We start from the raw sequence: 13,466 nt of genomic DNA, 5'->3' as shown, positions 1-13,466 counted from the left end.
CCTCTATCTTCTCAGCAAGTTCTGGAGAAATAGGGTTGGATCCAGACTACATTTTCTACCAGCAGAATAGAACTTTCCTGCCTCCCTGCTGTCATGAAATGCTGTTCCTGGAAGATAAGGGAACCCTGAGGAATGATATTGGGGCACGGGGGGGGGGGGGACGACGACTCTGCAGCAGGAAGGGGGAATTAGAAAAGATCTGACTTATGATGACCCCTGGTGGGGTTTTCAAGGCAAGAGACTTCAGAGGCGGTTTGCCATTGCCAGCTTCTGTGTCAGGACCCTGGTGTTCCTTGGAGGTCTCCCATCCAAATACTTGACAGGGTCAACCCTGCTTAGCTTTTGAGATCTGACAAGATCAGGCTAGCCTGGGGCTATCCAGGTGAGGGCACTGGAAAAGATAGTCGGGATCAAACCTACAGATTTCAAGGTGAGGCGATCTCCATATACAGACAGGTCAATGTGGCACATTACTATCCACGTACAGATAAGGGGCAGGAGGTGAGCCCGCATGAGCTCAATACTTGCTCCTACCTCATTGACTTTCCCTACTGAAAATAAGGGTAAACAGGCTCTCAGAAGAACTCCAGATCTCATTCTTACGTTGAATATGAATGGATGCAGCTGTGGGGTTTTGGACTGGGGTGTAGTTCATTGGAGTCTTGACCCTGATACTGTTGTTTGGGACTAGCCTTGTATAAAATGAACTAGAACAGTAGCTTCTCAGCACTAAAGGGCTGTATTGCCAAGATGCAGTGATTCTATGCAACGACAGCACAATGGCTTGTTTGGACTGCTTGAATACACAAAGACAGAGGATCACTGAAGCTTGACAGCACAACAGGAAGCTAGAGGTGTTTTCGCTAGGAATGAAGGAATACAGAAGCAATGACAAAATAATTATCTGAGCAGCTTAATCCAGGTCTGGGCAAATACCAGCAACTAAACAGTGGCCTTTATTGTAAGAAATTAAGGTGACCGAACCTAGTAAGACACCACGCAAAAATGAGTTTGGCAGATTCAGCTTTACATCGTCCCTTATCACAAAGTGGAACAACACAGAGCTACCACGTATAATTTGGCACAGTTGGCAGTCCCTTGTCAAGAGAGAGGACTGAGCTAGCACAGCTTTCTCCCTAAAGCAGAGAGTCCTTTCTTCAGAAGAGGTCCCTTAGAGGAGTTACTCAGAAAATGGGGGAACCATCAGGAAATCTGAGCTGGCAAGCAGAATAAGGAGACCTTCAGTTTCCATTGTGGCTAGTCTTCCTCCATGTTCAACCCAAAATATTTAAAGCCACTCTAGAGAGATCCTGCTTACAGATCTGTATGATGGAAATACATATGTTAAATTATGTAGAATTGCAACCAAGGAATAGAAAACCAAAACTTTTAAAACTTAGGACATACAAAAAAATAATAATACTATGTGGTAACAAAAAGGTAAATAAGACCGATTATGGATTAACAGTAATCAAAGCACCTTTAAATGTTATTACCTATAATAATTTTCTCCTTTATTAGCAAAGCTAATCGCTGAAGATCATAGTGCGACTTCTTTCCGCCTGAAAAGTCTTCAGCCGTGGAAATTGCATAGCGACCAGGCTGCACGTGTGGATGTATACTTCATGAGATCATGCAGTATTTGGGAGCAGGGGGAGAGGGGAGATGCTTTGTGGAGTAAGAGAAACTTTCCACTTTAATAATACAATCGTAATTAAGAATGGAAAGGCTGATGGTTTGGAAAGGCAAATCAAAAATGCAGAACCATGCAGGTGAAGCTCGGCATCTTCAGACTGGGTTACGACACTTTGCTGCCTCCGACAGACCACCGTCACCATAAAAAGGATCTGATTAAAGCAGCGCTTTTATGGACAGTCTCTCCCAAATAAATAAATAAATAAAGAGAAAAGTGGGGGAGGAAAACTGGGGGGGCATCATGATGTTGCTTTCAACAGATGCGGCATGCAGTGATTACGCCTTTGTGAGGCATTTCTCAGAGGAGTCCCAACCGGCAAGTTTATCCCTCCCTTTGTGACAATCAGCAGGCTGCAGAAGGGTCGTCTGCTTTTCTTCTTGGAATAACTGATGCGTGCCTGTTTCTGAAATGAAGTCCTTGGCCACAGGCCTTCTCTCCGTGCTGCTTTTCACCCACCTTGCTGACGCCGTGTGTGCTTTTAACATTTTCTACTCAAGGGGGGACAGTCTCAGAAATTATACCACCGCATTGTTCACGTCAACTGTCTTGTTATTTTGGGAGGCGGTCATTGCATATTCAGCTCGACTTGTTCCATTCTCTTCTTTTTTCAGCGGTTTCCTTTGATGAAGCACAGGAATATATTTTTTTTAAAGAAGAGAAGAGGGGAGGGGAAGAGGATAAACAGGTTCATTATCAACGAGCAATATTTCAGAAGCTTTTCGCTCAAACCATGAGAGAAAAGGCTTGTTGGGTGAAAAAAGGATCTTATTTTAGGTTGTTGATCCTTTGCACACCTCCATAAATCCACAACAAGGGTATTAGGTGACCGCAATATTTGGTGAATGTAACCTTCTTTCTTTAAAAATAGGTACAGGAATGATAGATGAGCTGTGGGGCGTGGCAAGGAAACAACACACCAGATACAGCACCATCCACTTTAGCCAGTTACTTCATTTCTCCCTTATCTGGATAGCCCAGGCTAGCCTGATCTTGTTACATCTCGGAAGCTAAGCAGAGTTGGCCCTGGTCAGTATTTTGATGGGAGACCACCAAAGAAGTCCAGGCCCGCTACACAGAGGCAGGCAATGGCAAACCACCTCTGAAATGTCTCTTCCCTTGAAAACCTCATGGAGTCGCCATAAGTCAGCTGTGACCTGATAGCATAAACAAATAGGGTTGCCAGGTCTCTCTTCTCCACTGGTGGGAGGTTTTGGGCGTGGAGCCTGAGGAGGGCAGCGTTTGGGGAGGGACTTCAATGCTATAGAGTCCAATTGCCAAAGCGGCCATTTTCTCCAGGGGAACTGATCTCTATTGACTGGTGATCAATTGTAATAGCGGGAGATCTCCAGCTACTACCTGAAGGTTGGCAACCCTAAAAACAAAACACTCACTTCTATTTAATTGATTAAAAATTAAAGGGGTGAGACTCTTGGGCCCAACTAGATGGGCTGTTGAGACATCCATAAATGGATCTTCCTCGGTATTTTCAGGCATAAATAACAGCTTGTGGGGAGGACAGGAGTCAATAGAGATGGGGAGCCAACTTTTGCTCAGTATCATTTTCTCAAAGGTGATTCTCCGTCACAGAAACTGCTATTTGCCCTACAGGGAAGATATATGAGAACTATATGGGTATCTGAATACCTGCCCTCTGGGATTGAATCCAGATTGGGAATATGGTGCAGGTGAAAGGGTTAAATCCCCACCCTTTGCCACAGCCTCAGCTTGGTTTGCCTCATGAATGTCCTTTAAGTAAGTGGGTGCCAGGCTGTGGAGGGCTTTAATGTGGGGCAGCTGCTTCCTGTCTGAACAACTGGAGGCTGGATTCAGCACAGCAGGATTTCTGCCAACATTGCATTACTTTCTTGTCTCCTCCCTCCTGTTGTGGTCCCAAATAATGTCCCCTGTGCTGGGGATGGGAACCATGTCTTCAGTGGCATCTGGATATAAGGGATGAAGCATTCATGGTTATCAGGGTGTCACAGTTCCAGTAGTAGTCCAGGTCAACAGGAGAAGAAACATTCCTGATCCCTAGCCATAGTGAGACTAGGAGCAAGCTGAGGTCTTCCTTCTTACTCCCCTCTCCCACACTAATTCCCCCTTTCCTTCCACAGTTTGTTTTAAGCATGGTGTAGCATTACTGGTATTAAGCATAGTTAATGTAATTAGTTTCCCTCATAATCCGGAGTTGCAAATCTACTTTGAACACCCTGGTTGCAAACTCTGCTCAGGTCCTAAAAATTAATTTCAAGAAAGCAAAGACATAAAATATGGTATACTTCAGTAGAAACAGGGTGGAGGGTTTACGATGAGTGAAGAAGAGTTGGTTTTTATATGCCGACTTTCTCTACCACTTAAGGAAGAATCAAACCGGCTTACAATCACCTTCCCTTGCCCTCCCCACAACAGACACCCTGGGAGGTAGGTGGGGCTGAGAGAGCATTAAGAGAGCTGTGGGTAGCCCAAGGTCACCCAGCTGGCTTCATGTGGAGGAGTGGGGAAACAAATCCAGTTCACCAGATTAGAGTCCGCCGCTCATGTGGAGGAGTGAGGAATCAAACCCAGTTCTCCAGATCAGAATCCACTGCTCCAAACCACCACACCACGCTGGCTTTCCTGAACAATGACAGGTTAGACAATGACAGGTAATGCACATTTTCAAAAACAGAAGTCTGTTATTGTTAGTTGAGGTTTCAGTCCTTGCCAAATGAGAACAGTACTGGAGGAGGAGGGCCACAAAACACAATCCACTTATCAGAAGCTTTGACGATGATGAATGATATCATTTAGATTTTATTTCTATTCATGTATTCTTTAAAAATACAATCAAATGTATTTGTTTTCATTCTCTTTGTTCAACCCCACTTTTCTGAATATCTGCAGAGTATAAAGTTTTTTTTAAAAAAAATAATTCTCCACATTTTTGAAAGTGATATGCATTATGGTAGTGAAAAATGCCATCAAGTCACAGCCGACTTATGACAACCTCATGGAGTTTTCAAGGCAAGAGATGCACAAAGGTGGTTTTGAGATTGTTGGCTCTGCGGAGCAATTCTGGAGTTCTTTGGTGGTCTCCCATCCACGTACAAATCAGGACTGACCCTGCTTAGTTTCCAAGATCTGACGAGCCTGGGCCATCCAGGTCAGGGCTTTGTATTTTATAGTGTACATATTCATGGAGGAAAGGGCTATTCGTTAAAATGGATACTAGTCATGCTGCATACCTATTCTCTCTAGTATCAGAGGAGCATGCCTATTATATTGGGTGCTGTGGAACACAGGCAGGATGGTGCTGCTGCAGTCGTCTTGTTGGTGGCTTCCTAGAGGCACCTGGTTGGCCACTGTGTGAACAGACTGCTGGACTTGATGGGCCTTGGTCTGATCCAGTAGGGCCTTTCTTATGTTCTTAATATAGTGTACAATTATAAACAAACTGTACATTCTAGAAAAACAGCAGTGTATTTGTAAATTTTTAATTTAGCTTTCATGGGGGGGTCTTTTGAAATAAGGCTACGAAGCTGCTTCTTTTTTGCTTGTTTACTTTTCTTCCCTATCCTGTTATCCATCTCATTCCTTCTTCCTTAGGGTTTCCAGGTGCCCGCTGGTGGCGGGCAAACCCCTGGCAATTTACCCTTCTGCCCGCCGACCACCTGAGGGTCGGCGGGCAAACATGCACATGCGCATGCATACCATGCATGCCACTTCCTGTTTAGAACCAGAAGTTCCGCCTCACTAGGGGCCTTATACCTCTTAGTTTGAGTGGTAAAGGGCCGCTTTACCACTCAAACTAAGAGGTAAAGGCCTTTTACGAGGCGGCACTTCTGGTTCTAAACTGGAAGTGACATGCGCGCATTGGCGCATGCGCACACACACGCTTTTGGACAACAGCCTTCCACCAGAGGAGAAGAGGGACCTGGAAACTCTATTCTTCCTACCAATTTGATTATATTTTGTTTTTCTTGCCACTCCAGTACATGCCCTACAGTTAGTACAGGTGACAGCAGAATGGTCATCAAATCCATAATACTCACTCCATGTCTGGAGATACAGTGTAGGCAGCTCCTTAAAATGCATTCCATCCATTTCCTATACATAGTATTTTGCTGTGTAGCAATTCATTAAACTTTTCTTACAAAATAGTTTGAAATGAAATGGAAGTTCATCTCTGTACAAAGGAAATATTTTAATATGGTTCCAAGGACAGGGATGAAATGGTGCTTCGACATCCCTTAATAACCATCTCTCAAATGCACGAATTTTCATCAATCCTAAAACCAAGAGAATACCATTAAGAAGATATTTAATGAAATATATATTCCGCTTATTTTAAGATTAAATTGAACAGACATAGAAGGGCAAACCATAAAAGCCCTGTGCACAATTACAGTGCAACTGTGAAGTATGCCCTGTTAACATCGAGATTAGATTACTGCACTATGCACTACATGTGGCTGCCCTTGAAGACTGTCCAGAAGCTATAGTTTGTACAGAATGCTGCAGTCAGAAACACTGTCTAGAGTAGGTCATAGGAACCATATGACTCCAGTCTTGCTCCATCTACACTGGCTCCTGATATGCTTTCAGGCCCAGTTCAAAATTCTGGTATTTAAACCCCTATATGGCTTAGGGCCAGCATACCTTATGGACTGCCTACTCCCATATGAATCTACCTGACCCCTCTAGCCATCTTTAGAGGCCCTGCATCAGATGCCCCCACCTTCTGAGGCAGATAGATGGCAACTCTAGAAAGGCTGTGGCGTCAAAACTTTGGAACACCCTTTTCAGAGAGATTCTTCCGTTTCTCTCTATTATTATCTTCTGCCAATGGATTAAGACCATTTTTGTTTCATTTGGCGCTCCTTCTGAATTGGGTGGAAAGGAAGCATTGAAATGTTTTAAATAAATTGGAAGAAACTAAATATTGAAATAAATGTTGTTAGCTTTTAAGAAGCAACTGGATTTTTCCTTTCTTAGGGAAGAGGCCCATACGACCTTGAAATACATGGAACTGCAGCTGTGTCTATATATGAGACTGAGAATATAAGAGGAGTGTAGGAGCTGAAAATTGTCAGTCAGCGTGGAGATGTTATTTAGCTTCTGACTCCGTATTATCCCACTCAGATGGGGCAGATGAGCAATATAGGCCAGTTTGTGATAAGTAGGGTTGCCAACTCCGGGTTGGGAAATACCTGGAGATTTTTGGGGTGAAGCCTAAGGAGGGCAGGGTTTGGGGAGGGGAGGGACTTCAATGCCATAGAATCCAAATGCTAAAGCGGCCATTTTCTCCAGGTGAACTGATCTCTATCAGCAACCCTAGTGATGAGCTGAACTATCTGAGATTCACTCAGCCCTTTCTTCCCAGTGCTAGTTTTCCACAGGACTCATAAGCTGACATAGCCATGTCTGGCTTCTGTGACAAGAACTTCTGCTACAGCCATTGTTGTGCAGATATTGTATCTATCCACTACAATGTTATCCCACCCTTTCTCGAAGGAGTTCAGAGCTGTATACATGATTCTTCCTTCACTTAGCATTTACAACAATCCTGCAAAACAGAATAGACTGAAAGAGTCAAAGCCCTGGCAGAAGTTTAAAGGGAGTCTAAAAGTGGATCCCGAATTATGTTGAATTTTTAAAAATTAAACAACTGAGAATTTTAAATGCTTCCATTGCTCCCGAAATCTGATTCCCGAGGAGGCTTCCTCACTCTGCCTAATGGGAGGGCTGGCCCTGTGACTATGCTAGATGCACCAGATTGACAATGTAAAGGAGATTCATAGGAACCGTGATTTATTTTTATTTTTTTCAGGTTTGAACTATTTTACAACGTCAACCCCATCCTATGATTTTCTCTGCAAGGCAATTGTGTTATTTTAAACTATCGTCTGAAGATAAAGACCTCTCTGAGGAACTGAAGATAGCTTTCCTCGGTGCCCAGAGATACACACGGAGGCTCTGCAAAAGCTACTGAATGTTCTCTGCCTCTGTGGGGAGAGACCATTAGCCTGTGTTCTCCTGCTGACAATAGAATTCAGCAATAGAATTCTGTCAGCAAATCCTTTGATCAATTCCACTACAAATTGAGTAGGGGCAAGAAGTCACTTCCCTAGGTAAAACAGACTGCTGGAAAAGTCATCTTTAATGTTTGGATATACCGGTGATACTTAAAAGACCTCTTTTTTTTTTGCAAACTAATATGAAATTAGTCTTGAGTGTCTCCCTCACAATACTAATCAACGCATGATTAAAGGGGACAGAAATTTGGAAAACAGAGGTCTGCTCTCCTTTAAATATCTCTGGACACAGCCTCATTACAGAACAACATAAAAGGTTTCGCTCCATTTGCTTTCATCCTAAATATCCTTTAACAATAAGAATTGCACCAACTTAGCAATTTTTTTTTTTTTAAAAAAGAACGTTATGTCCCCTTGTTGTTTTAACTCTAGTGTTTAGTTCTCAACAAACTTCTGGCTTCTCCTAAAAAATTTCCATGGCCCTCTCTGAACTAAGTACTTAAACTGTAGAAAGGATACAGAAATTGAATAGTTTCAGAGGGTAGCCATGTTGGTCTGCAGCATAAGTGCTAGATTTGAGTCCAGGGACATCTTAGAGACCAACAAGATTTCTGGGGTACAAGCTTTTGCAAGTCAAAGCTCCCTTCATCAGATCTGGCCACCTGGAAATAACATCCTCCCTGAAGTGGAGTAGTTAGGTGCCATCAGGATGATATCATTAGCTGAGTGGTGATTTTAGATTGTTAAATTGTATTGTATTTGGTATATTATTTATACTTAAATGATGCTAGCCACTCTGAGACTGGCTGCCAGGGGAGGTAGGGTTGCCAGGTCCCCCCTCCCAATCAGCGGAAGGTTGTGAGGGGCAGGGCTGTAGCGACCGTGTGCATGCGTGGGCGCGCGCTCGAGATGACAGCACTTCTGGTTTTCCTTCTGGAAACGCCGCATCGCCGCGGCCAATTTAACACTCAAACCCCCAAATTTTGTTTAAAACAGCCGTGGTGATATGGCACTTCTGGAAGTAAAACCGGAAGTGCCGTCATCGCATTTGTGCGACTGAACATGCATATGACCCCAGCTCCAAAGTGACAAATATCACCCACCTGGCAACCCTAGGGGAAGGGCAGGGTTCAAATAAAAATTAATTTATTGTTGTTGTCGTTAATACTTCCTGATGTGAGAGCTATACTGAAGTAATGGTTGGTTGTGTGATCACAAATATGACTATCAGCTGACTCATCTGTCTGTGTAAATTCACAAAATTCCACCTCAACTGGAGTTCGGACAGGATTTGAGAAAAGACAATAAGATGTGAGAAAAGACAATGTCCAACATGCTCTGGGAGTTGTTTGGTGGACAGGCATATAAAGCACCATTTGCTTTAAAAACAGCCCCTCCACCCCACCCCCTAAAAAATTCTCCATAGGGAATAATGGAGCCAAATAATCTCAGAATTGCAAAAAACAAAGCAAAACCAGATACGAATACCAAACCGGTATTTGGGACCTGAATACCTGGGAATACCAAGATAAACATGATATTATGCTACATGATATTTGGATCCAAAAAATACCAATCAACCATAACTTCAGTATAGCTGTGACATCAGGAAGTGATGATAATAATAATAATAATAATAATTTTTAATTGAACCCTGCCTTCTCCCGGCAAACTGGGCTATCCTCCACATGAAGCCTGCTGGGTGACCTTGGGTGAGAAGGGGAAGGAAAGGTGATTGTCAGCTTCTTTGACACTCTTCATCTTCACCACTGCGCCACACCCTTCCTCTTCTTGTCCAGAAGGCATGCTGAGCTACATTTACATAAAACCCCCATGAAGCTATAACAGTTTTGGTGAAGGCAACAGAAATGCCTTTTCTGTGACATTAAGCTAGATCTGAGACCATGTTTACTGAAGGCTAGCACAGTAATCAGATGCACTCACTAAGATTATGTTTTTCCAGTGATCCCTTGGCACCAAAAGAATTTACGCATCTGTTGCTGTCTCCTCTGAGTACGTTTGGAGAGATATACCAATCCACTGGCCAAGGAATTATTATCTCAGTAACTCATTTCTTTGCAGATCTCGGATTGCACCGGATTTATTTTCATTTGGGACTTTTCTTAGACCCAAATCTGTTCTGAATTATCTTCTCAATGCAAAGACCAAGTAGAAGAACATTACCAAGAAGTCGGGACAAATTGCTAAAACCAAAAAAGATCAGTTGTTACAGAGGATTATATAATCCAGAATCCATCAGCATGTAAAACAGAAGGAAAAGAAAGGAAAGGGGGGGGGGGAAGAGCGCCATTCCGCAGGCTCTATCAGGATTGGGCCCTTGTAGTATTTTAAAATCACTTTAAAGTGGAGTACTCGTGGTGGCCACAAGTTCTCTGTCATTTTTTTTTAGTTTGGCTCTTACAGACCATTCATTCTCTCGATGGCAACTCAAAGAATCATTGGGAAAGGAGGAGTGAGGAAAGTTTGTGAATGCTATGGGGCGCGGGGGGGGGGGGGGTCTGATTATGACTTCTACACTGCCACTGGACAGTATGTTTTTCCCAAACTGAACTTTTAAAAATTGGGGGTGGGGACTGATATATATGCAATACCTGCAAACTTAAATCTATTTTACAGCTTTAACGGCTTAAAATGCATAATGCACATTCAAATGTACTATTTTTGGTGTCAGTTTTTCTTAGTTTTCTTCAAGCAAAATTGTAGATATATCTAATACTTGAGAGTAAAAGTGGCAAACTGCTGCAGCCTATGTTAGCTCAGCCCAAGCATGTTTTTGCTTCCTGAGAGGCGCGGTGTGTGTGTGTGTGTGTGTGAAAATAAAAGCTGCAAATGGAAAACTACTTTTACAGTAAAACAAGGAAAGTGTATAATTTGAACCAAAAAGTTCCATATGATCACAATAGGACTATCAGCATATTTGGATACTGAGTTAAATGATATAACATTGAAAACACTCTGTTTTAAGGTAACTCTTCAATGGTGTATTATCACTGTACACATTATAGCACGTTCATTGTGAACAAAATCTGCTGTGTGTGTGTGTTAAGTGCTGTCAAGTCGCTTCCAACTCATGGTGACCCTATGAATCAACGTCCTCCAAAATGTCCTATCTTTGACAGCCTTGCTCAGATCTTGCGAATTGAGGGCTGTGGCTTCCTTTATTGAGTCCATCAATCTCTTGTTGGCTCTTCCTCTTTTCCTAGCATGATTGTCTTTTCCAGTGACTCTTGTCTTCTCATAATGTGACCAAAATACGTCAGCCTCAGTTTAGTCATTTTAGCTTCTAGGGTCAGTTCAGGCTTGATTTGATCTATAACCCACTGATTTTTTTGGCAGTCCACAGTATCCGTAACACTCTCCTCCAATGCCACATTTCAAAGGAATCTACTTTCACTGCTGCATACACATTATTCTCTGTTTAAGTTGTCTTCCATAAAAATGTTTATACTACACATTTTGGGTAATGTCTTAAAAGGCATTCATTTGTTTAAGAGGAGAAAATATTTCAGAACTCTCCAAAATTTCCAATGGGAGAATATCCCCCTTTTATTAATTTGTTTTTTTTTGGGGGGGGGGGGGTCCCCGGCCTTCACATTTCTATCTTGAAGACTGTTTTTTGTGTATTATGGTTTTATATTGTGATGGGTGGGTATCATGTAAGGTGCTTTGAGTTCTGCAATGCAAGAGAAAAGCAGGGTAAAAATATTTAAATTAATGAATAAATTGATAATTTCCAAAAAGCTTTTTCAGCCCTTGCTATTTTCGACATTACGACAACTCTGTGAGGTAGGCCATCACCATCACTGCTGTATTATTACTATTATCATCTTAGATAATAAAATTACAAAAACTGTAGAGAGAATGAATAAAGAGAATCTCTCTTCTTGTATTAGTAGAACACAGAGAAATCCAAAAAAGATGATGGGCAGTAGGATTGCAAAACATGTGTTTTTTCATAGAATGCATAGTTGAGTTATGCAGTTGGACGCCACAAGATGGGGTGATGCCATTAGTTTAGATAGCTCTAGAGGGGGTGGACCAAAGGCAAAGGCGAAAAGGTGCAAAATAGGGAGGTGAACTTCCAAAAACAGTTTTTAAATAATCTGTTTTGGTATTTCAGAATGGGCATAATTACCATAGTCCTGAAATTTCAGGAGTACTAATACCATTTTCAGAATCAAAACAGATTAACCAAAACAGGTTAACTTTTTTCAGGGCTGGGAACATCCGGTCTCCCCCCGCCCCTCTTCAAGCCACAGCTGACTTACGGTGACCCATAGGATTTTCAAGGCAAGAGATGTTCAGAGGTGGTTTGCCATTACCTCCGCATCATAACCCTTGTATTCATTGGAGGTCTCCCATCCAAATACTAGCCAGATCCAACCCTGCTTAGCTTCTGAGATCTGACAAGATCAGGCTAGCCTGAGGCTACCCAGGTCAGGGCATATTAGGTCTACTATTATCTTTTTTCAGTGGGCAGTAGATCTGGCAACCAGACTCGATGTCAGGTCTCCCACTAGTGAAAATAGAGCTTAAAGAGCCAACAACAGTATTTGGTGGCCACGCCTTGGCGTGCTCATTCTCTCTCTGTCCCTCCTCTTTCACTGCTTCTGCTGCCTCTGCTGACTGTGAGAGAGAGCGGAAAGCCCACAGCCAGGTTGGCTGTCACTGCGGGGCTCCAACTGGCTTCCCTCCCTTCCCTGCCAGCCTGTAAGATACCCGAAGCCGAAACATTTGTGACAAATTTTTGGCAATTCTGAAATTTCGGGAGTGTTTTGGCCATTGTATTTTCCAAGCCAAAACGAAACAGCAAAAATCTGGACATCATTTCATTGGGTGATAGTTTCAGAGGGTAGCTACGTTGGTCTGCAATAGAACAGCTAGATTCAAGTCCAGTAGCATCTCAGAGACCAGTAAGATTTTCAGGGCATAAGCTTTCAAGAGTAAAAGCTCCTTTCATTAGATGCCTTCGTCAGTGGAGGAATATCTGAACGCACACCCCAATGCAAAACCATTCTGTAGAAAATTCCCAGTTTCCACTGTGTTTCAATTATCTTTATCAGGGTGATTTCTTCAGTAGTTAGCTATTTCAAATCTTTCCATACATTTCCTTCTAGTGCATGCATAGGGAAGATGTTTCTCCAGATGTGTCAAAACTCTTCTAATGTAGTTCAGTAAGTTGCAATGGGCATTGAGATTTCTCTGCTAAATAACTTTGCTCCTCATTCATTTTGCTTTTTCTATGTTTTCTTGTTTTGCTGGGCCCCTAATTTGTTTTTAGCTTTTAAAAAGGAGACAATTTCATGAAGACTAGGCTATAGCCATGAGCCAACAAATTGGGGCCAAAAAATAGGAGGCTGACGTCTTCTTGAACAGAGGCATTTGGACTGATCAATCAGAACAATTTAAAAAGTTCTAATGTACCTATATGATACATGAAAAGCTGTATTGCTGTACTGCTTCACCATAAAAACTACCTCAGAGTTAATCCGCAAGAACCTTTATTTTACTCATTCATTTATCCCACTTATCTCCTACCCGCCCAACACCCTTAAGGCTTCATACGAGAACAACAAAACCATCATTACAGTAATTAAACCCTGAATAAAACAGAACCATGGAAAGAAAGGGTGTGACCTAGTACACTGCAGATGCAAACCCAAAGCATAACAGACCCCTTCTTTCCTCCTTTTCCCATGGATTGTCGAAACAGGTGGGATCATGCTGGGTTACTG

The 13,466-nt window shown here is 42.5% G+C and overlaps 1 protein-coding gene across 2 annotated transcripts in view; it reads right to left on the bottom strand.

Annotated features, from left to right (window-relative positions):
• Positions 1-1,042: 1,042 nt before the first annotated feature.
• The window catches only part of PRIMA1 (proline rich membrane anchor 1), a 73,859-nt gene continuing 61,435 nt past the window's right edge, over positions 1,043-13,466 (bottom strand). The window contains exons 4-5 of one of the 2 annotated variants that reach the window (XR_008933367.1): positions 2,153-2,314; positions 1,043-1,322 (exon numbers count right to left, since the gene is read on the bottom strand). Coding sequence is in view for 1 of the 2 variants with exons in the window: in XM_056851665.1 (XP_056707643.1) it covers positions 2,212-2,314 (103 nt within the window). In the remaining variant the exon portion in view is untranslated. Of the gene's footprint in view, positions 1,323-1,933; positions 2,315-13,466 lie in introns of those variants that run through there. The other variant, XM_056851665.1, reaches the window with a different exon arrangement.

The sequence above is a fragment of the Euleptes europaea genome, chromosome 6, assembly GCF_029931775.1.
Source record: "Euleptes europaea isolate rEulEur1 chromosome 6, rEulEur1.hap1, whole genome shotgun sequence".
Lineage (NCBI taxonomy): Eukaryota > Metazoa > Chordata > Lepidosauria > Squamata > Sphaerodactylidae > Euleptes > Euleptes europaea.
This window is presented reverse-complemented; position numbering and strand designations above follow the sequence as displayed.